This window comes from Neolamprologus brichardi, chromosome 3, assembly GCF_056152115.1.
Source record: "Neolamprologus brichardi isolate AB-2024 chromosome 3, ASM5615211v1, whole genome shotgun sequence".
Classification (NCBI taxonomy): Eukaryota; Metazoa; Chordata; class Actinopteri; order Cichliformes; family Cichlidae; genus Neolamprologus; species Neolamprologus brichardi.
The window spans coordinates 21,003,289-21,026,428 of NC_142106.1; the positions used below are offsets into that span (position 1 = coordinate 21,003,289).

General features: G+C 39.7%; 1 protein-coding gene across 3 annotated transcripts; it reads right to left on the bottom strand.

The window, feature by feature from the left end:
• Window positions 1-1,486: 1,486 nt before the first annotated feature.
• Window positions 1,487-8,197, bottom strand: LOC148103841 (tripartite motif-containing protein 16-like). 3 transcript variants are annotated; one of them, XM_087834183.1, is made up of 3 exons: window positions 4,181-4,201; window positions 2,860-3,480; window positions 1,487-2,787 (listed from the first exon to the last, which is right to left on the bottom strand). In XM_087834183.1, exons 2-3 carry the CDS (start codon window positions 3,326-3,328, stop codon window positions 1,658-1,660), a joined length of 1,599 nt encoding a protein of 532 aa, XP_087690309.1. In that variant the 5' UTR covers window positions 3,329-3,480; window positions 4,181-4,201; the 3' UTR covers window positions 1,487-1,657. The 3 variants fall into 3 exon arrangements, with proteins under 3 accessions (XP_087690309.1, XP_087690303.1, XP_087690300.1); XM_087834177.1 differs by lacking the exon at window positions 4,181-4,201 and adding an exon at window positions 7,775-8,197 and having other exon boundaries at window positions 1,487-2,905; XM_087834174.1 differs by having other exon boundaries at window positions 1,487-3,480.
• Window positions 8,198-23,140: the final 14,943 nt, after the last annotated feature.

The following is a 23,140-nucleotide window of genomic DNA, read 5'->3' on the forward strand; positions in this document are numbered from 1 at the left end:
GGTCCAGAAATTCTTTGTACAAAAACATTATAATGGATGTCCTTATTGCTCCATATTAAGTATTTTCTGAATGAAGCCAAGTATTTATCTCCTCTCTGTGTCTGTGGGATAACTGTACATGTACTCTTATCTCTGAGTGAGTGCAGCACAGCACACAGCAGCAGAGACTGTATACAAGGATAACAAACTGTGTGACATGCTGTTCATTGTTCCCACTTTATTAGAGATTTACATGATGAATTCACCGTGGGGACTAATTACAAGGTCAAAGATAAACAGACATAAATCGCATGTGTTTATAAGTGAGAAAACAGAAATGTGTTAAACATATAAATATGCATTAAAGCCACTAAAGTGTCTTATAGTCCCTGTTAACACATGATACACAGTAAAATGTGTTTGAATACAACCTGAAACCTGTTAATGTTCTGATTTAACAGCAGATTTCTCCACATGCAGGACAGAGAAATTCCTGCCTTTAACACAAAAAGTGGACTTTTTTTTCTTCAGTGAATCAACCATCAATAAAAGTGTAATTTATTTAGTTAAATTTCAGTGAATATGAATCTCCAGGAGGTAAAAAGGGTTGGAGCTCAGCAGTAGTCAGAAGAGGCAGATGAGATGATGAAGAAGAGAGTGTTGAGGGGGGAAAGGCCAGTGAGCTCATGTAAATGCTGCTTCTGCTGTAAATGCTCCATGATTTTCATTTCTATCCATCATCTTGAACACTGACTATGAATGTGTTCACTTCATTATTGTGTGATTTGGTTTCTTCACGTGTCTCCTTCAGTGCAAATAAAGGACTGTTAGAGTGTGTGCTGTGTGTTTTTCTGAAGCATGACAATCCTTACCAACAAGTATTTGCAGCTGTTTGTCTCCCCTCTGCACTTTAGTATTTCTTCCTGTCATGTCTGTGTTTGTCCACCAGGTGTCTCCCTCAGCTCATTTTCTCCAAATCAGAAGCATCAGATTTGTGGAGAGGCTCTGCCTGCCAGACACAGCTCAGGGCAAAGAAACATGTCTATCCTCCACAATATACAGGCCTGTGTTATTTAGTTTTTATACTTACATTTATAAATGATCGAGAGTGATCAAACTTTACATGTGAAAAATGACATTAAATGTCATCACTCTAGATACAATAATAACAATATAAAAACCTCAAAGATTCAATTTCTTTTGTAAAAGTTCAAACATCAAAGACATTAAGTTTACAGTCATATATGATCAAGGAAATCAACAATCTTCACATTTCAGAAACTGGAACCAGCTTTAAATGTGACTAAAATAATGATAAAACAATCAATTCTCTAATCATTGATTAACTGATGAATCACTGCAGCTCCAATATATTGTTGCGTTTGACAACCCACTACAGCAACTACAGAATAAAACCACTAACCAGACTGATGATAGATTTCAAACATGCTGAATATGAAGAGTAGTATCATTTAAACTCACATGATATTAGCCATAAGAACAAATTCAGATTTATATTGATGTAAGGTATATAAATGTAAGTACAGTTTGAATCAGTGCAATATTATTTTCACACATCAATGGACCACTGAACTTCTCAGCTTCTAAAATGTAAAGCCTCATTTAGAAACTACACAAGTACATATAATGGTCAGGGATCAACATGAACCTGTCTTCTCTATTTGACTTTAATCAACTCTGCAGTGGCTCCAAATCCAAGCAAAAGTCCAGCATAGAGCGGCTGAGTGAATGTGGTCTGGACTCTGTGGAGGAGAGTCATGGTTTCAGAGACGCTGTAGAAAGACAGAATACCTGCTCTGTGATCCAGGTACACTCCTACTCTGGAGGACCGAGGACCTGAGAGGACAGTTTGGACTTTGTTGTGCAGAAATATATAACTGTTTGTGTCACAATATAATGCCCAAGATCTGTCATTGTTTCCAAATCCACATTCATCGCCCCCCCCTGCTCTGCTGATATTCTTGTATGCGACTGCTACTTCTATTCCTCCCCCTCTCCACTCCACTTCCCAGTAACAACATCCAGTCAGACTCTCTCTACTCAGGACCTGATAATAATAAGTGAATCTGTCTGGATGATCAAAATAAAATTGTTGTTGGTTCATAGATGTTACTTTTCTGTTCCCCTCAGATAATAACAGATGTGTGTTTGCTGTGTTTGGATCCAGTGTGATTTCATGTGAATATTTTAAGAATTCAGCTCTGGTCTTTGGCTCTGCTGGTGACAGTAAAACATCCTCTTCAGTGACTGTCAGTGAGATGTTTGTCCATTCCTCTCTCAGAATGTCCTGTAGTTTATCTCTGGTCTCTGACACAGCTGCTGTCACATCCTCAAAGTAGCTCAGAGGACGAATATTGATGCTGGATGAGTGTGTAGACTCACTGAGTGCTGACAGTGAGGGGTAGTTGTGTAGAAACTGGTTGTGATATTCTGTGTGTGAGAGCTGCTCCAGCTCGCTGTCTTTCCTCTTCAGCTCAGCGATCTCCTGCTCCAGCTTCTCCTGAAGCTCTTTGACTCGACTCACTTCAGTTTCCTGCTGGGATCTGACCTGCTGCTTCACATCAGAGCTTCTTTTCTGGAGGAGACGGATCAGCTCAGTGAACATCTTCTCACTGTCCTCCACTGCTTTATCAGCAGAGCCATTGATGGCCTCCACCTCCTGTTGAAGCAGCTTCACATCTTTCTCTCGCTCCTGGATTCTCTGCTGGATGTTTAGTCGTCTCACCTCGAGCTCCTTCTGCTTCTCAGTCCTTTCTGCTGCAGCTGGGACTGTTTCATGACCTTTATGTTCATCCATTGTGCAGAGATAACAGATACTCTGCTGATCAGTACGACAGAAAATCTTCATCACCTCATCATGACGAGAGCAGATGTTCTCCTGGAGCTTCTTGGAGGGGGCCACCAGCTTGTGTTTCTTAAACTGAACTACATCATAGTGAGGTTGGAGGTGTTTCTCACAGTAAGAAATTAAACAGAATAAACAGGACTTGATGGCTTTCATCTTCCTCCCAGTGCAGACATCACAGGCCACATCTTCAGGTCCAGCATAGCAGTGATCAGCTGGAACAGCTTGGAGTCCAGTCTTCTTCAGCTGCTCCACTAAAGCTGCTAACATGACATTTTTCTCCAGGACAGGCCTCGGTGTGAAAGTCTTCCTGCACTGAGGGCAGCTGTGGATTCCCTTCCTGTCCTCTTCATCCCAGAAACCTTTAATACAGTTCCTGCAGTAGCTGTGTCCACAGGTTGTAGTCACCGGATCCTTCAGTAGATCCAAACAGATGGAACAAGAGAAGGTTTCTCGGTCCAGCTGAACTCCTTTCTGCGCCATTTCTCCTCTCAGTGTCAGTGACTGTGTGAGTTTCTTTGTTTTGGTGAAAGCAGTTTGATCTCTGGTCTAAACCTGTGTTTCTGCAGTGAATGGATCCTGTCAGCTCAGAAAGATGACCACATGTTGGTTTCACCCATCTGTAATCTGCATATCTGAACAAGGGAACACAAGCAACAGTGAGTCAACATCAAATTTGTATTGAAAATTGTGAATGAAGAAGGTACCACTATGTAACAACGGGGAAGCCAATGCTACGTTGCAAACTGACAAAGATTAAAAGTTCTGGAATCTAAGACCTGTTTGTTCATCCAAAACAGTGTTTAACAAGAATTCAGTTTGCTGGAAACATGGAACTTATTTATATTATTCTAGTCAATTTTATTGTTTTAGTGCATTCACTCAAAATGGTCTTTAAATTATTCTTTTTAAAATAATACAACTGCATGTGAGCCTGAAAATCATGCCCAACCTCTTTTTCCTTCTTCTTTATTTTTTTCTGATCAAATGTTCTGATTTCCTGAGCGGGTCTAAAAGAAGGAAGTATTTAAGACACACATGAACTGTCACCGTGTCTGTCCCAACTTAACCTCCCCTGTACGCTAAAAATAATTTGAGTGACGCCTGGAAACAGCTGCTGAAGTCTCTGCAGAGCTGCACTGGTGAAACGTTCCTTTAATAAAAGCATTAGTTTAAAAAGGTTAAACTTGTCTTTCCAATAAATAATACAATTGTGAACATGTCCAACAACCACTTTACGCCAAAGAACACATCACAAACAGGTCAGTTATTAAAAAAATGCTCTTATAGGATCAAAAGAAGATTAAAAACAAGGACTTCTCCTGCACAACTTACCAACAGGCTCAGAGACGGAGTGAACCAACTGAAGCTGGGACGGACAGATCATGCAAATATATAAATGGGGGCGGGGGCTCAGCTCTCAATCATGTCATACATGTAGTGGCTTGTAATTAATATTAATGCAATATACTGTTTGAAAATGTAATCAACCTTGTTCACATTTGCAAACCTCATTTCAACTGGATAAACAGACAATGTTACCTTCAAAAGAAACTTAACTATTCGGTTGACCTGTTGTAGTGTCTAAGAATGATTCAGAGTAAAAAATCAGAGATTTCAGTCTAATCCACCCGCTTTAGCCTTTAGTTCAAGGGTCCCCAACTCCAGGCCTCGAAAGCTGTCTGGCAGTTTTTAGATGTGTCCTTGATCCAACACAGCTTATTTAAATGGCTAAATTACCTCCTCAACATGTCTTGCGGTTAGGTGGTAATGAACTAATCACTTGATTCAGGTGTGTAGACCCAGGGTGAGATTTAAAACCTGCAGGACACTGGCCCTCGAGGCCTGGAGTTGGGGACCCCTGCTTTAGGGTTTAAACTATTTGTGGGAAAGCAGATAAGATGAAAAACATTATTTCATTGTCTTAATCACACAGAGGCAGTCCATCAAATTATCAGTTCAGTACAGACACTGCAAAATCACCCCCCACTCCATCAACCTGTACACAAAGCAACCATGAAAAATGACTTTGTGAACGTTGTGACTTTGTTGCACAACCTCTCTATTCTCTCTTTCCGTCCTCCTCACTCAACTAGAATTGTATTCGCTTTTAAATGAAAAAAAAAAAATAAAAAATTATAAAAACAAGCAGATACTGTATAAGTCCCAGCAACAGTATAGTTGTATAGTTTGAACTTGTGCTGTATTTCAGTTAAAGGTTTGTTAGTCTTTCAATGACTGAATAATTTTCTTTGAGTACATTTTTAAAAAAATAATATATATACAAGTTAATTCTCCAAATATGTTACTTAAATATAATAAAGTTTCCCTAGATTACCATCTGATGTGTAACATTTGCCTACATAAGTTCAAATTAAATATTTTTATCCACCTTTGGTATATTCAATTCAATTCAGTTTTATTTATATAGCATCAAATCACAACAACAGTCACCTCAAGCTGCTTTACATTGTACAGTAGATCCTACAGTAATACATACAGAGAAAACCCCAACAAACATATGATCCCCTATGAGCAAGCACTTGGGAAGCAAGCACAGTGGGAAGGAAAAACTCCCTTTTAACAGGAAGAAACCTCCGGCAGAACCAGGCTCAGGGAGGGGCGGCCGGTTGGGGTGAGAGAAGGAAAACGGGATAAAGACATGCTGTGGAAGAGAGCCAGAGATTAATAACAGGTACGATTCGATGCAGAGAGGTCTATTAACACATATTGAGTGAGAAAGGAGACTGGAAATGAAAAAACTCATGGGTGCATCATGGGAATCCCCCGGCAGCCTACGTTTATTGCAGCATAACTAAGGGAGGATTCAGGGTCACCTGGTCCAGCCCTAACTATATGCTTTAGCAAAAAGGAAAGTTTTAAGCCTAATCTTAAAAGTAGAGATAGTGTCTGTCTCCCGAATCCAAACTGGAAGCTGGTTCCACAGAAGAGGGGCCTGAAAACTGAAGGCTCTCCCTCCCATTCTACTTTTAAATACTCTAGGAACAACAAGTAGGCCTGCAGAGCGGGAGCGAAGTGCTCTAATAGGGTGATATGGTACTACAAGGTCATTAAGATAAGATGGGGCCTGATTATTTAAGACCCTGTATGTGAGGAGCAGGATTTTGAATTCAATTCTGGATTTAACAGGAAGCCAATGAAGGAAGCCAAAACAGGTTTTGGGGGGGTAGCAGGAGGAGAGAAGCTGCAGAGAGGTGTGTAAGACTGCAACTCTGCTTCCTGGTCCCAACTCTGGATAGTCATATTTTGGGGGGTTTAATAAATTTGTCCATATTTCTAGAAATGAGAGCTGCTCCATCCAAAGTGGGATGAATGCCGACATTGTTTTGGCAAAGTTACACACTGATTCAATATTGATTTTACTGACCTCCGATTGACGTGACCGGGTGTCATTACTGTCGAAGTGAATTATAATTTTACTGAATTTACGTTTACCCTTAGCCAGCAGTTTTAAATTTCCCTCAATGTCGCCTGCTCTGGCCCCTGGAAGACAATTGACTATGGTTGCCGGTGTCTCTAGCTTCACATGTCTGAGAACAGAATCACCAATTACCCGAGTTTGACCCCCGGCTGGGTGTGTCGCCGAGTGGGGAAAAACGGTTAGACACATAAACAAGTTGGTGGTGTAGCTTGGGCTTCTGTTTATGACTATGCTTCCTCTTCACCGTCACCCAGCTGTCCTCTTTCCCCAGCTGCTTGAGGTCTGCCGGGGAACAGCCAGCGGGCCCTACGCTATCTTAGGCTGCACCAGCTGCAGGGGCCTGACTAGCTACGAGTGTATCAAGGGTGCAAAACCAAGTCTCCAATTCAGTAATCCTAGCCTCCAGAGCTGCAAATATGCTCTATTTGTTACAAGTATCTTTACTGCTAAAGGAGGCCGAGGAGTAACTAAACATCTGACACAATGAGCAGGAAAGTGCAGGAGGGACAGGTGAAGAGGCCATGCTGCTAGCTAGTTGGCTACGTGCTAAGCTAAGTAGTGAAACAGCAAAGACACAGTGAGTGACTACTGTGACTATAAATTAGGTAGTTAGTACACAGGGAGTGTGCTTCGGATGAAGCATGTGAAGATTATACTATGAAAAAAGAAGGCATCTAAGTTATCTAAAAGATTTAATGAAATTGCTATGCAGATAAGCCACTCAAAAACACCACTGTGTGTTGGAACAGGAAGTGATACTCTACCGCAGAGAGAGCGAACACAGGGTGGCCTGTTTTCGAGCAAGTGAGAACCGTACGCAGCCAGGAAGAAGATAGAGGAAAATATGTGAAATATTTTTATCCATATCATCTAAGTTGTTGCTGAAGTTTCCATTTCACATCCAAAAGCAGTTGAAGCCCATCTGGGATTGAACCCAGAACCTTTTGCACCCAAGCCGAGAAACAGACCCCTGACCAACAAGCTAAATATTGTGAGTGGCAGTGCTCTCAGATGCTTGGTTATTTTGGTAATATGCTTACTGTCTTTAAAGAGAGATATTATTTAATTTCCAATATATTGGAACATGTCTTATTGACTGGTGTACCAAATTTAAAAATGTTGCTCTATGATCAGTAAATATTGATAGATTTAATCAAGTCACATGACTTTATTGTCATGTCAACACTCCAGCTGTGCAGCCGTGACACTGAATATCATTATAAATTGATATGGATCAGGTCATGTCTTTTGTTAGTTTGTAAATTCTGTTTCGCTGTAACATTTAAGTTTTGAGTGACAACACAAAGACTGAGAGAGGAGGACAGAGAGGGAGAGAGCGGGATGAGGACAGCAAAGAGAAACTGGTAAAAGTGGACATGTGGTCAAATTCACTACAAATTATAAAGCTGTAGATTCTCTTGAATTGACATAACTGAGCAGTGGGTTTTCCTGTTATCAATTATGGATCCCAACCTGCTCTTGTATGCTTTGCTCTTCTTTAATGGAGCTGCATCATAGTGAGGTTGAAGGTGTTTCTCACAGTAAGAGGCCAGACAGACTAAACAGGACTTGATGGCTTTCAGCTTCCTCCCAGTGCAGACATCACAGACCACATCTTCAGGTCCAGCATAGCAGTGATCAGCTGGAGCAGCTTGGAGTCCAGTCTTCTTCAGCTGCTCCACTAAAGCTGCTAACATGACATTTTTCTCCAGGACAGGCCTCGGTGTGAAAGTCTTCCTGCACTGAGGGCAGCTGTGGATTCCCTTCCTGTCCTCTTCATCCCAGAAACCTTTAATACAGTTCCTGCAGTAGCTGTGTCCACAGGCTGTAGCCACCGGATCCTTCAGTAGATCCAAACAGATGGAACAAGAGAAGGTTTCTCGGTCCAGCTGAACTCCTTTCTGCGCCATTTCTCCTCTCAGTGTCAGTGACTGTGTGAGTTTCTCTTCCTTATAACTGGAACTAGTCTGAGCTCTGATCTCAATGACATGTTTCTGCAGTGAATGGAGCCTGTCGGGAAGAAGAGGGAGGGTTATCAGGCTGTGCTTCACTCCAGGAAGAGGAGCAGCTTGAGAGCAATACTGTGTGTTTAACATTTTTATTTATTTAGTGCTCACATCAATACCATCAAATATGAGAAGGTGCAGCAGGTGTAGTAGTTGGTATATGAGGCAGTAAACAAATTAATTTGTGAAATTGTGAAATTACAATATATGAAAATAATAATATATAATGATATAAAAACAATATATGAAATATCAGATTTTCATCTGCATTTGGGAATCCTCACCTTCAATTCATTTTCACCAAAATTGAACGAGCCTTTTATTTGGTTTGGTTTCCTTTGTGTTTCCTCATGCAGCCACCAGGTGTCGCTTCTATGTCCTTTCTTTTCAGCTAAATTCAATTTAAAGTGGAAATTTAAGCAGGTGCTGCCAGCTACTTTAGAGTCTTTTTTTTCTCATCTAACTTTATCGACTCCATGTGGATATTTATGGGAATCAACCAGTGGTGTAGCTGAATTATATGTGAAAATGATATGAATCAAATGCTTTGGCCTTCACAGTCATCAGCGAGTCTAGCTGAGGTCCAGAGACTACCAAAGATCACAGAGTAGTCAAGTTTTTCCCTTTAGTTGTCCCGCTCTCCCCCTCGTCTGCATTTTGTAATCCAGTGAATTATTAACATAATGAAAACCAACATTACAGCTGCTTCCAGAGGCAGACCAGCAAAGAAGTAGACTCTTCCTTGTGTCTCTGGTTTAAGCTTTGCTGTTGGTGTCACAGGACTGGGTTTGAGATTCGCTGCTGTAAAGACAAGTTTGTCATACTTCTGAGGAGAATTTTCATTTTTTCAAAGCATGGCATAAAAATATTTTCATGTCATGCTTTGTAATTAAAATGACAGATATTAAAATCCAGTATATTTATAATTCACTAAATATGTGCAAACATTTCAGACAGAACACATATGAGCAGTATGGTATTACTGCTCATATTACAGTAAAGACAGCAATAGTATCAAACTTGTGCATCATTTGTAATCATTTGTAATTTCCAACTCTGTGCGTTACTGAAATTCAAATGTAAAGTTAAAGTGAAAGTATGAGAGTCCATTTGCAAAGTAAACCCTTAAAAATTTTGCTGGTGACCTTGATGTGAAGGACTTTCCCATTACATCTTTCACTACTTTGACTTCTCCCCGAGCAGCCAGCGCACAGAGATCACACATTTCTGTATTCTCAAGATTTGTGTTTTCTGTAGGAATAAGTTAACTTCACTTTGAGACCCTCTGAGGATATTTATAAACACAGTGAGATGAGTTAAAGCTTAAACAAACAAAAATTTATTTAATCTTACCAGAAATGTTGAGCCAGAATTCTTTAACCTTCTTTCCAAACTCAGTGGCCATCCTGCAGAGGTAGCGTCCCGAATCATTAATCGTGACTTTGGGCAGTTTGTCCTGTGGTCAGAGCATCTTTGTCACACTGAACACGTCCAGCAAACTGCTCATGCTGAGGCTCATCAGAACTACTGTCCATGTTGAAGAAAACCTTCAGCTCAGTTAACTGCAGGCAGTGGATCTAAAACATTGAGATGGTGATGTTGACTTTTGATGCAAACTGCCATTCTACTGTAACGTTGCTGTTTTCCTCACCTCGGTAGTACAGAAACTCATTATCATCATCAGATGTTTCTGAGAGCAAGAAAGGAAAGAAGGGAAAAGTTTACTTATGCTTTAGATAGAGCAAGTCAGGCTGCACTGATCTGAGATACTAATGCAGCTAAAATATTAGAAACAGCTTTTTAGAAATCAGGAGTCTATTTAAGTATAAAGTGGAACTTAACTAAATCCTAAATCAGCATCTTATTTTATAGCTCCATCCCTGTTTATGCTCATTATCTGAAGGTGTAAACTGACCATAAGCACCTGAAACCAGTGTCAGGAACAGCAGGGTCCTGTAGACCATCTTTCTGTGAAAGAAAAGAGATAATTAGACAGATGGGATGGTAATGCACAGAATTATTGTAGCAGTGTAACAGCGGGCAGTCACACTGCTATGCTAGTAACAAGCCACACATCTCATGTGTGTCATCCAAATCTCAGAGCAGACCTGAAGCCAAAACTTCGAGGATTAAAAAAATCCTCGATGTGTTTAACCCACAGCTTTTTAGTGCTCAATTGTCACCCTGTAAGTGTGAACCCACCTTTGCGAGTATAAAAATAGACCTTCAGTCGAAACCCAGTGGAGCACAGCTGTCAATGAAACCTATTGCAACACCCGGCGCCCACGTAGCCCCCAGCTTTTCAACAAAGAAACTCACAACACCACAAAGTTTTAAGCTACAAGGTTAATCGGCCTCCACACACAGTGAAAGGTGCTCTCTCTCTCTCTGAGTGGAAATGAAGCTTTCTGCTCTCAAATATTTTTATAAATCATTAACACATCATTCTGCACCGAGGACACTTACTTGCAGCTCCAGCCTCAAATGAAGAGACTCCACTTACTCTGACATCAGCTTATAAGGAGGACTGGAAAATCCAGTCAGTCAGAGATTCATTCAGTTCAGTTCAATAATTTTCTCAGCGTATGGAGACGAGAGATCGGGATTTATTTGTTTTATTACAAAAGGGAAATGATTCTTAACTATGCAGCTGTTCAGCAACAAAGGCACCAATAACATATCTGTGTTACACTGCAAAGAGAAGGAATATAGCCACAAATCCAGTATTAGCACAGAATAAAACCAGCATTCTTTTAAAAAAACAACATTAGTAATGGCAAGTCTAGTCAAGAAAAAGAAGAAACTGACATTCTGGGTTTGTCCAATTCTCCTGACAAGGTGGAGAAGGAATTTCATGGTTTAAGCCAGGAGTTGAAGCTCTGTCACAGCTGCTTTTGTGCATATTTCAGCATGTCAGTGGGGCAGTTTGAGCTCTTGTTGGCAGATTTGGGACCACATTGACCAGAAACATCTTCTAGCTGTTTACAATATCATTGTACATTTAGTACCAGTGCGCCATTTAAACTAGGAGCACATTTGTCGCTAAATGCAGTGATCCGATTGGTCAGATCCGTTTATTCATATCTGAAAAATCAGTGGAAAAAATTAAGCTTGGTTTGAAAATACATGTCAAAAATTCGCTCAGTGACGTGAGGCAGTCGGTGTGAACGGCTGCTTTGAGAATAGGTAAATGAAACATTTTGATTTTACACATTGGTAAATGTGTTGGAACAGATGTTTTTCCTTAGAAACAGATCTGACCGATAAGATCACTGCATTTAGCGACAAGTGTGCTCATAGCTCAAAGTAGTCCCACTGGGTGCTGTCACAAAGAATTATAACATGATACAAGTCTTATACAGGATACTCGCTGCTTTCTACCCTTCATAAAATTTACAGCAATAGAAAGTTCTTATCTCAAACTGACTGAGAAATTGGTCGATGCTCTCGTATCACACATGTTAGATTATTGTAATGCCTTATTTGCAAGACCAAGTTGTTTCACTGGTTCCCACTTCAGAGCAGAATTGCCTTTATAAATCTTTCTATTTGCTCATAAAGACTCGATGGTTTGAAACCCAGCACATCGCTGACGGTGTGCTGGGTGTTTACAGACATATGTAGTCACCACGTTCTGACCTTTTGAGGGTTAAACTTTCTTTATTTAGCCCTGTTATCTCACAAGAAGGTCCTGAGTCCATCAACTGAGCTGGGCCTATTTGGACTTTGCGTGGGTTCTCTCTGGGTACTCCCAAGACATGCAGTTGTGGGGTTAGGTTAACTGGTGTGAATGTGAATGGTTGTCTGTCTCCATGTTTTAGCCCAGCAGGGTGTACCCCATCTCTCACACTATGAAAGCTCGGACAGGCTCCAGCCCCCATCACACTGACACAAATGGATCAATAAATATTTCCAGCCATTTGTAACTGCTGTTTAATGTTTTAAAAATGACGTACTTTTTTACTTTGTATTCAGTGCTCTGTCAAAGACTGAGTACGTAGTAATGAGTTGATCAACAGGTGACAAAAAGGTGAGCTCGTTAACTTCAGATGGACAGGAACAAAGGGCTGGAAACACCAACCTTCACAGCAAGGCAGCACATGGTTAGCCCCGCCACACAAAAACACACGGATCTTTCTTTCTCTCGATCGAGGGATCTCAAAACAAGAGCACAAGTGTTATTTTCACTTAATTTCAATAAAGGATCTGCATTCCAAACTATGCCCATTGGTGGCCACTTTTTTTTATGAACTCACAACTTTACTCTTTAAATCCACTGCAACAGATGTTGTGGGGTTTTTTAGGGGGGTGCTATTTGTTATTGTGCACTTCTGCCAATTAGTGTTCCAATTAGGCCCTATGTAATACACAGAGGTAAATTAAGGCACATGTTTATCTAGGTGATACCTAGTGATGAAATTCCCCCCTCAATGTCACGTCTAAATCCTGGCAAAGATAGAGGTTATACACTAAACATTTTAATCCTCATTAGCTTCTACAGTGGAAAAACCTTATGGTTCAGGACCTCGACTTGCTGTGGTAACTGGAACCATGAATTCTGCTGTCCATCAAAAGATCCTGAAGGAGAACGTCGGGCAATCTCTTTTTACGACTTCAAGCTAAAGCGTGACTTCTTCAGCTGATACTGAAAAAGCCATTTAACCATTTATATCACATCACGTGTTCAGTGTCTGTTCCTGATGCTTCACTGTTGTTCTTGTTTTAAATTCAATCTGAACTTTGAACTACAGAACCTCATTCCTCTGAGACCTGGAACACCTGATGGTCCAACTGAAGCTATAAGATGCTTCCTGCAGAACACAAAGCACCTCTGATGTTGGCGCTATGTGTGTGTCTGTTATCCAAAACCTGCTGAGCTGCCTGTGAACAAACTTCCTTCACCAAATTCTCTGACTATCTACAGCCAAGCTGTTGAGTGTACCCCCCTTGTTGCGGATGGAAAGTTTCAGAATCAACACTTTACCACTGTGCCACGTGACATCCATTCACATCCTTTGTGGTTGGAAATGAAAAAAAGGTTTGCAGCTTATGGGAACCTTGTAGATGTTGTCAAGATAAAACAATATGCACATGCACAAATGCATATTTCACTGACAGATGTTTTCTCCAGGTGTTTCCTTGTTGGCAGCCTCACAGCTGCTTTAAAACATGCAGGCTGCTATGGCAAGTAAATACTTAAATAAGGAAGGATCTTGATATGATGTGTAAGAAGGCTACAGTTTGTAAATTAATCAGTACAATATATGATTCAATTGAAAACCTGCATTTTTGTTGGAAAGGTGAGGACCTTTTAAAGCAGGGGTGTCGAACTCCAGGCCTCGAGGGCCGGTGTACTGCAGGTTTTAGATAACACCCTGGGTCAACACACCTGAAACACATGATTATTTCATTACCAGGCCTCTGGAGAACTTCAAGACATGTTGAGAAGGTAATTTATCCATTTAAATCAGCTGTGTTGTATCAAGGACACATCTAAAACCTGCAGGACACCGGCTGTTGGGTTTATCTAGACACAAACCCCGCTGGAACACGAGACCACGAACTGCACGACAAAACAAGACAAAACAGAGCTCTTTTGTCTTCGTGGCTCGCGAGGGAAGTCAGCCCCCCACGAAGTCAGCCCAGGCCTTCACCTGTCCTTAGCCAACTTCGACTGATTCCTTCGCTACAGCCCTTTTTATTGTCAGCAAGCAATCATTCATGAATATGCGATATCAAATACACGTGACATTCTTAAGCAGTCATATCTGAGCAACATCAGTGTCTGTATTCTGTGTGTGTAGGTGCATGTATGTGTGTGTGTTTCCTGCCATACCATACATAGACATACGAGCTTTCAATGAACTTAAACTGTGTGTATGAGGTATGCAGAAAAGCAGAAGTAAGCGTCTCGCTAAACTATAAAAACAGGAACTTGTAATTGGTCATGTCTTAACTGAACAGTTAAAGGTGCAAAGTCTTGGACTTTAAAAGAAACAGAACATGGTGCTTATCAAATGTATAACATAGCTCATCTCTGGACTCTAAATAAAGAAAGCACATTTTGTCTCACAGACACAGATAAAGGAAATGTTAGAAGGTTGAAAATAAATCCTCTGACTGTCTGGCTTTTTCTTCATAATGATAGCCATATTAGGACACATAAAGGCAATGATTATATATCTATATATTTTAGCTCAAATGACAATATAAAAAATATCAATTCCAACACCGGCCCTCGAGGCCTGGAGTTTGACACCCCGGCAGTAAACGGATGCTTGGGCATAGGTGTCATTTTCACAATGTGAGTTTTATTATACTCAAAAGACAAAACTGATACCAGAAATACTTAATCATGAAAATAAGCAATTTCAGAACTGCAACTTAACTGAGTTTCCCCCATACTGTCAAAGAAGATGGTTTAGTCCATGTGGTTGGGGTCTGTATTTAAACAAGCTCCACCCTCATCCTCCTCTTTTACTCAAAGCAGGAGGGACTGGATCAGCAGACAGGTAACCCAAGAAAATAATTAATTTAACTCATACAGTTTAAACCAAATGTGTGTGTGCTGTCATTTATAATACACTGCAGTGTTACAAAGTATACTGGAACAAATCAAACTAATATGTTGATCGATATGTTAGATCGGTATCTGCTATGGTATCTGATAGATAGATGGATGGATAATAATAAAAACAATATCTGTCAGACAGAGGTTTTTTTTTTTATTAGAATATCCTCTAGCTAAGTAGTGAAATATTTAAAATAAAGTTATAATTTATTTTAAAGTCTTTATTTAATATGAATGTGCTTTATTATTATTAATGAAGTTTATTATCTTAGTTCATGGGTTATCCCACACAGTGGTCCGCAGATTAGTAATTAGCAGATTATAACAGATTTGAGGTGATTCATCAATAATATTGTGACCAAAAATCCTACAATAGAAACAGAATTTATAGGACAAAATGTGAAAAAAAAATCTGATATGATGAGAAGTGTATTTTTGACTTTATTTAAGTGATCAGACTCAAAGTATTGCTGAGACCGCTGCAAGATTAAACTCGTCTTTGATGATTAAACCCGTTTTTTATAATATTGCAACCAGCCATTAATGGGAGTCTACAAACATGTTCAGATCACCCAGAAATGTACACATGATAAACCTTGTCTGACAGTAGTTGGTAGAGACCCTAAAACTTTACTCCATTAGCAGGTCATTCAGCTCGTCTTGTGCAGGAGGATCTGAAGAACACGGTGGAAAACAAATCTATCGCTCATCATCAACCACAGATACAGCACTCAAAAGGTCTGCAACTCAAATGCAGATAACGCCTCGCACACACAAAACCGCTTTGATACCACAAGCTTGGGTACCATCGGGGGGTGGAAGGTGCAGTTATTGAGGTCAGTGAGTTGCTGTAACCCGAGCTTAGGCTGCAGCTATTGAACCTACTCAAGGTGAAACATTGAGAAAGCTCAAGATTGATGCAATGTGGGGCAAAGTATTGTGGTTTTGCAGGAGGTTTCTTCCTGTTAAAAGGGAGTTTTTCCTTCCCACTGTCACTTGCTCTTAGGGGGTCATATGATTGTTGGGTTTTTCTCTGTATATATATTATTACCTATGTATTATTGTACAGTCTACCTTATGTGCCTTTAGGCAACTGTTGTTATGATTTAGCGCTATAAATAAAATTGAACGATTAACCTAACCCCACAAACTGTGTGACTTTGGACAGTGGAAGGAAACTGAAGTCAAAGAGATGTTAAGTAACCTGCACGGCTCATTTCCAACACCAAGGCAGTATCATCAACTAAATTAAAAAAAAACTGGTTTTGATGCAACCTCACATTAATCACATCTTATCTGCAACAGCCCAACACAGAGCATGACTGTAAACTTCACCACAGCACTACAGACTAACCAGTGTAGCCTGCACTGAGATATGCCAAACTGCCTAGTGTTTGAATAAGCTCAAATGAATAACACAAAAGCAATAAACTCAAGTTTACAACAAGATTAGTAGCACATCATGTCTAGAGTCAACGTCCGATATAAAACATCAAATTCTGGCGAGTTATTTTTGGTAATGATTATCTCTGTACTGCAGCCTGCTGTGCACCAGGCTACAGCACTCATTGTTATGCATTAGGCTAATCTGACATTCAGATTTAATTATTAAGTTTTAGAAGGAATGTTGTGCCAAAAAGTAATTTTTGGTCATTGCCAAAAAAAAAGATAGCTGTATTTAAACCATTGTTGGCTTCTAAACTGTCAAACATACCTCTCATGATATGGCATCAAGTCACTTTGAGCCAGAAAGAATTAGTTGACAATCCTGTCAAAAGGTAGAAACAGCAGTCAGATGTTTATATCTCCTTTATTTATGCAGCTAGTCTTATTGACATTAAATGTGTTGGTCACATTTTTGTGACATTAATTTAACACCCTAACACATTTTCACTAATAGATGTATTTTGGTAGAAGTTCAGTTTGGTTCATAACAGATCTGTAACCACGGAGAAGTTAAATATTTTGCTCAGTTGAGAAAAGACAATTTACCTTAGTTCTCTTTAATTAAAAATAGCCTAAAAAAGGACCAGAATTATGTTGGGCTTGACTCTAAACAGGCGCAGAGAGCCTTGATTCGCCTTGTTTTGCAGGTTGCTGGAGCTTGGGGGGCAAGCAGAGGAGTACTGAGCTGTAGAGAGTCAGAGGTTGAGTCTGCTCTGACTGCTGGAACAGAAGAGTTTAAATACAAGAGAAATGCTGCTTTGCTCTTGTTCACTGTTTATGTGAAATGTTGATTAGTGAAACGTGCATTTATGCATTCTTTCCATTTCATTCATTGTGACCTTTAATGGTGATTCAGGTCCAATTTAACTGTACTTTATTTGTCACATGACAGCACTCAAAGTTTTCATTAGATGGCGCCCAGCACCAGGGCTGTGCGGAGATGTTTGAAGGGGCGGGTGCTCATAGAACCAAGCTGAATAACAAAACCCACATTCATCAAGAATTTAATATGATAATAATGGATTGCATTTATATAGCGCTTTTCAAGGCACCCAAAGCGCTTTACAATGCCACTATTCATTCACTCTCACATTCACACACTGGTGGAGGCACAGCTGCCCTGGGGCAGACTGACAGAAGCGAGGCTGCCATATCGCGCCATCGGCCCCTCTGGCCATCACCAGTAGGTGGCAGGGTAAAGTGCCTTGCCCAAGGACACAACGACCAGGACAGAGAACCCGGGGATCGAACCAGAAACCTTCCGGTTACAGATGCGCTTCCCAACCCCCTAAACCACAGTATACTATATCACTGTCATCAGGTGGGGACAAGGTTAAAGCTAATGTCGCCTATATTTTACCTGGTGGGTACAATGTTGTTGTTGAGGGGTTTCTGCTGCTGCTGATAGTGGTGGAGGGCAGAGCTGTGTGGATCTGGGACTGTAGACATTAAAAGGTCCATAGGAGAGATGGTAGCTAAACAATAATAAACCATAATAAAATGCAAAGATTAGTGACAATGCTTAAAACCATAGGGCAACTAGGCTAATTTGCTATTGCAATAAACTATTATTTAATTGTCCACACTTAACTCTTGCACCTAACCCATAAAGTAATCAAGTTTTATAAAGTAATCATAAAAAATGCTATAAAACCATCCTTGCGAGGCATGTCTGGACAGTGTTAAGTGAGTAATAATTAAAAAAAATCTATACACATAAAACACACACACACACACACACACACACACACACACACACACACACACACACACACACACACACGCACACGCACATACACACACACGTACACATGCACATACAGTGACATTTTAGACCTCCAGAATACTGAATATACTATTGCCACAAGTTTACATCATGGTGCTGAATCCTTACCTTATTTTTTCCTAGTGCTATAATAATAAAGTAATAAGGATAAAAAATAAATATTAAATAATGTATTCAATATAATGTATGTTTTAAGATCCACTCTGTGCAGGCAGAAAGCTTATTAAATGTTTAAAGTGTAGAGATACAATCATCCTGGGGCTATAAAATCAGCATTTTGTCAAATTTGGAATATAAATCTAATAGAATCAGTTTCTTAATGTATGTTCTTTAAAACACAGTGCTTTTTTAAGGACTGTAAAACCAATTGCAAAAAAACATACTAAAAATAAACCAAGCACAACAAGAACTCCTGAAAAAACTGTTTAGAACAACGTACTATGTTGCAAAGTTTGAACCACCATTGGCAAAATTTAGCAGTCTGTGCAAACTTCAAAAAGCAAATGACCTAGATCTTGGTTCCACTTACCTCTTACCCGTGACTTCAGTGGAAATTTCAGATTCTCAGCCGAAGGGCTACCAGGGATTTTTAAATTTTTCAAGCCCTGCAGTTAATAAAAGGACAGGTCATGTTTGTCGCGCTGTTGCACACACAGCACACTGAATTGTTTCAATTAGTTCATTTGTCACGAGAAAACTTACCAACGTGTTCATAATAACCTAACACTCCTGTGTGCTGTAGACTACAGTGTACGCTGTACACCTACTTACTGGTTTGTCGCATCAGCCTGTGTCTCTGAGCAGGGGCGGTCCTGGCCTGTTTAGTGTTCAGAAAATACAAATAAAGTACAACAAATACAAAATAAGTAAGATAATACACTATATATTTTATATAGTGAGAGAGAGAGTATGCAAATGGATAACAAACAGCCATTATAATTCATCATACATTGAAAAGGATACATAATACATGCCATTATCCAAAGACACATCTGCTTACCTGCATCTTTTCCTGTTTCTCCTCTTCTTTTCTCTTTTCTCTAAACACGTAGCCACATGGTGCTTCTCATGATCAGGTTCCCTCTATGATGTCTTTACAGCGTTTAGGTCAAACTGACACATTTTCAGACAACATGGAACAATAGACTGATGCAAGGATTCAACCAGACACGCCCAATGCAGAAAGTCACTTATCTCCATTCTGTGTTGATGTAATCCAACAAGAAGAGTTATATTACCAAAATTACATTCAATTTTTTTTAAATAATTATTGCTGTTACTCTTTGTGTGCATCGAAAACTTACTGCAGAAATGCTGATTTTTAATCAGACTGTTCCTTCTTCTAGCTGTACTGACTGACCTTTGACCTCATGTGTTGATGACTCTTCACCTCTGTCTCCTCTCACAGGGAGAAGATGATCTGCAGGATCCTGCTGCTCATCATCCTCACCTCATGTGTCTCTGGTTAGTTTACAGCTTCACTTTATGAACTCCAAATAAAGCTCAACAACAGATTTGTTCCAGTTCTCAGTGTGTCTGCTCCTCTCTTTCCCTCTCTGTCTCCTCAACAGGATCATTTGTAGTCAATGTGACACAGACCTCCTATCAGGCAGAAAATAGCCACAAGATCACACTGGAGTGGACGTTCACCACCAACCCTGACAGATCCTCCAAAACTCTTTCAATTGTCTGCTGCCATGTTCAAAATAAACACTTTGTCCTCTATCAAGTCAGTAATGGTGTTGAGGTGTCAAAGTCTCAGGATAAAAAGTTTTCAGGACGAGTCCAGAGCGACAAAGACGCCCTCAGAGAAGGACGAATCAGACTTCAGCTGTCCAGACTCAGGAGTAATGACTCGGGTCTGTACGTTTGTGAGGTGAAGACAGATTATGGCTTTGGTGTTGGAAGATGTCGACTTAATGTCATTCGTAAGTAGATTATTAAAATTGTCCCTGTCTAGTAACATGTGAAATGTTGTACATAACAAAACTAAACAAATGAGCTCTTTTCTATTTGCGCTTTACCTACTTAGTGTTTAGTTTGACTTCGTCTGCTGTGTGGATAGCCTTATTACTGTCTTTGTACAATTCCCCGATCACCTCATGTATATAAAATAGTCCAGTCTTCCCCCTCAGTTTCTATTTTTGTACTCTTTTGTATTTTGGACCTCATCATAGCCTTCATGTAGGACTTGGTGTTTGTTCCTTCAGTATGCCTTGTCTTCAACAATCCACAATTTATGACATAAAGAGGCGCTAAACCTTCTGTTAGACTTTATAGCTAGATAATTATGTTTTTGCTCAAAAACCTTTTTTGTTTTTGCCTTTGAAAAAAATTCACCTGTTTTTTTCTTTTGCAGCAACCAAACTGGATAATTTTCAGTTTTTTTTGACAACTGCACTCATAGCAGTTATAATACTTGGTACTGTGATGGTCATGATAGGTTTCATAGTAAACACTGTGGCTGGTCTGCTAGCAGAGGTAAGTTTGTTTCATCTTTGATTCTGAACTGTTTCCTCTGCTGTGAGTTACATCATTGGTTTCTTTGTCTTTCTTGTCTCAAATCTACAGAACAAGAAAGGAGACCAGATCCAATGCAAATCAAACCACACACAATCTTCTCTTTAAAGTATTTGTGGGAATGTGTTTTATGATCTTTCACTGATTCCACCAAATACAACTTGCAGAGATTTAAAACCCACTGTAGATATGTTCTCCCTCTGGCCCTTCACTTTTTCTAAGATCTTTTTCTAAACCAAACATATCTTAAATTACAAGCTTACAAGATTGTCTAATATTTACTGCACACTAATGTTTTCCTGTGTGTGCTTATTGTCGCATGTATTTACTCCAGCTGAACATCATCAGCTTAACTGTGAGCTCAGAGAAAACATACAATATTTTACTCTGGATGTAGCCTGTATACAGATTTTTATGAGGCTTCATTTAACTTATTTTCAGCTCTGAATGCTTTCGGCAGATTTAAAGCACATGCTGGATTCATGTATTTCAATATAAAGCCTGAATTTCTTATGAAGATGCTGAATATCATTAACCTTGATTTAAACTAAATTCCAGCAGGTAAACAGACAACAGCTGTCTTTTGCATCATGTGTATTTTTTATACTGGAATAATTGTTTTCATTTGTGTCCAGCAAAGAAGTGACAGCAGTAAAATTCATCAAATTTGTTGTGAAATAACTTTTTTCTTTGATCTTATCTTATGAGTTTCTGAAAAAAAAAGCTTTCTTATAGAAATGTATTTACAATATGTACTCATTAAAATCATCAATCGAGATATGGCTCTCTGTGTTGTAAGAACTATCAGAAAGGAGAAAATCCCTCTACAAAACTCTCTATAAAACTCAGAGCATGGAAAACTGTGAACTGGTGGATAAGGTTCATTTCCAGTCACTGCTAACACTTAAGTTCATACAAGGTGTTCTGTCCTTATTGTGCCTCCCTTTGACCAACTTGGCAGACAATTAATGGCTTCAATGAACATTGGAGGCAGAATTAAGTTTAAGGCTTTTACTTTGTCAATAGTTCTGTCAATCTTTTTCTTCCTGTAAAACTAAAAACAAACACAAAGTAAACTGTACTATAGCAAACTATGCCAGCGATCCCCAACCTTTTTTGCACCACAGACCGGTTTATGTCCGACAATATTTTCACGGCCTTTAATTAAATCAAATCAAATCAAATCAAAGTTTATTTCTATAGCACATTTTAAAAAACTAATGATCACCAAAGATTTTTCTTGTAAAACAAAGGGGGGCCTAGCAAAAAAGTTTGGGAACCACTGCACTAAATAAACTTGTAAACATGTTGTATCATTAATACTCACAAGCAATAACTCTCCAAGGCACAAATTTTTTAAAAGGCATCTAAGCCGACTAACAGCATATTCTGGGCCACCCACAGGAACATAAAAAAACACCACAAAAATATAAGCTTGTGAGTAATCCCACTATGACCAGCAGAGGGTGCTGAAGGGAAAGAACCTCTGTTGGTTATAACAAAAGGTTTCCAAGAATATTTCTCTAAATAAAAATTAAAAAAGAGAGCGGTAAACTAACCAGAGACACATGAGGTGAGGATGATGAGCAGCAGGATCCTGCAGATCATCTTCTCCCTGTGAGAGGAGACAGAGGTGAAGAGTCATCAACACATGAGGTCAAAGGTCAGTCAGTACAGCTAGAAGAAGGAAAATCTACAGTCTGACTTCATTCACTCATCACAACATGTGAGCCTGTCAATGATCTAGATTATTACACTGACTGAGCAAAACTACAAGAACTACAACCACTGCAATGGAAACAACCAGAAGGAAAACCTGCACTTTGATTCACATTTTAAGGTTTTCAGAGCTGCAGAAATGATTTTCAGTCACAATTTTTTCAATTCAATTCAATTTTATTTATATAGCGCCAAATCACAACAAATGTCGCCTCAAGGCGCTTCATAGATACAGAGAAAAGCCCAACAATCATATGACCCCCTATGAGCAAGCACTTTGGCGACAGTGGGAAGGAAAAACTCCCTTTTAACAGGAAGAAACCTCCGGCAGAACCAGGCTCAGGGAGGGGCGGCCATCTGCTGCGACCGGTTGGGGTGAGAGAAGGAAGACAGGATAAAGACATGCTGTGGAAGAGAGACAGAGATTAATAACAGATATGATTCAATACAGAGAGGTCTATTAACACATAGTGAGTGAGAAAGGTGACTGGAAAGGAAAAACTCAATGCATCATGGGAATCCCCCGGCAGCCTACATCTATTGCAGCATAACTAAGGGAGGATTCAGGGTCACCTGGTCCAGCCCTAACTATATGCTTTAGCAAAAAGGAAAGTTTTAAGCCTAATCTTAAAAGTAGAGATAGTGTCTGTCTCCCGAATCCAAACTGGAAGCTGGTTCCACAAAAGAGGGGCCTGAAAACTGAAGGCTCTCCCTCCCATTCTACTTTTAAATACTCTAGGAACAACAAGTAGGCCTGCAGAGCGGGAGCGAAGTGCTCTAATAGGGTGATATGGTACTACAAGGT

Coding starts and splice junctions, on each gene's coding strand:
- LOC148103841 (XM_087834177.1), bottom strand. CDS start 8,197: ATGGCGCAGAAAGGAGTTCAGCTGGACCGAGAAACCTTCTCTTGTTCC. Junction 2,906..7,774: donor CTCCATTAAAGAAGAGCAAA/GCATACAAGAGC, acceptor AAGAAACACAAG/CTGGTGGCCCCCTCCAAGAA.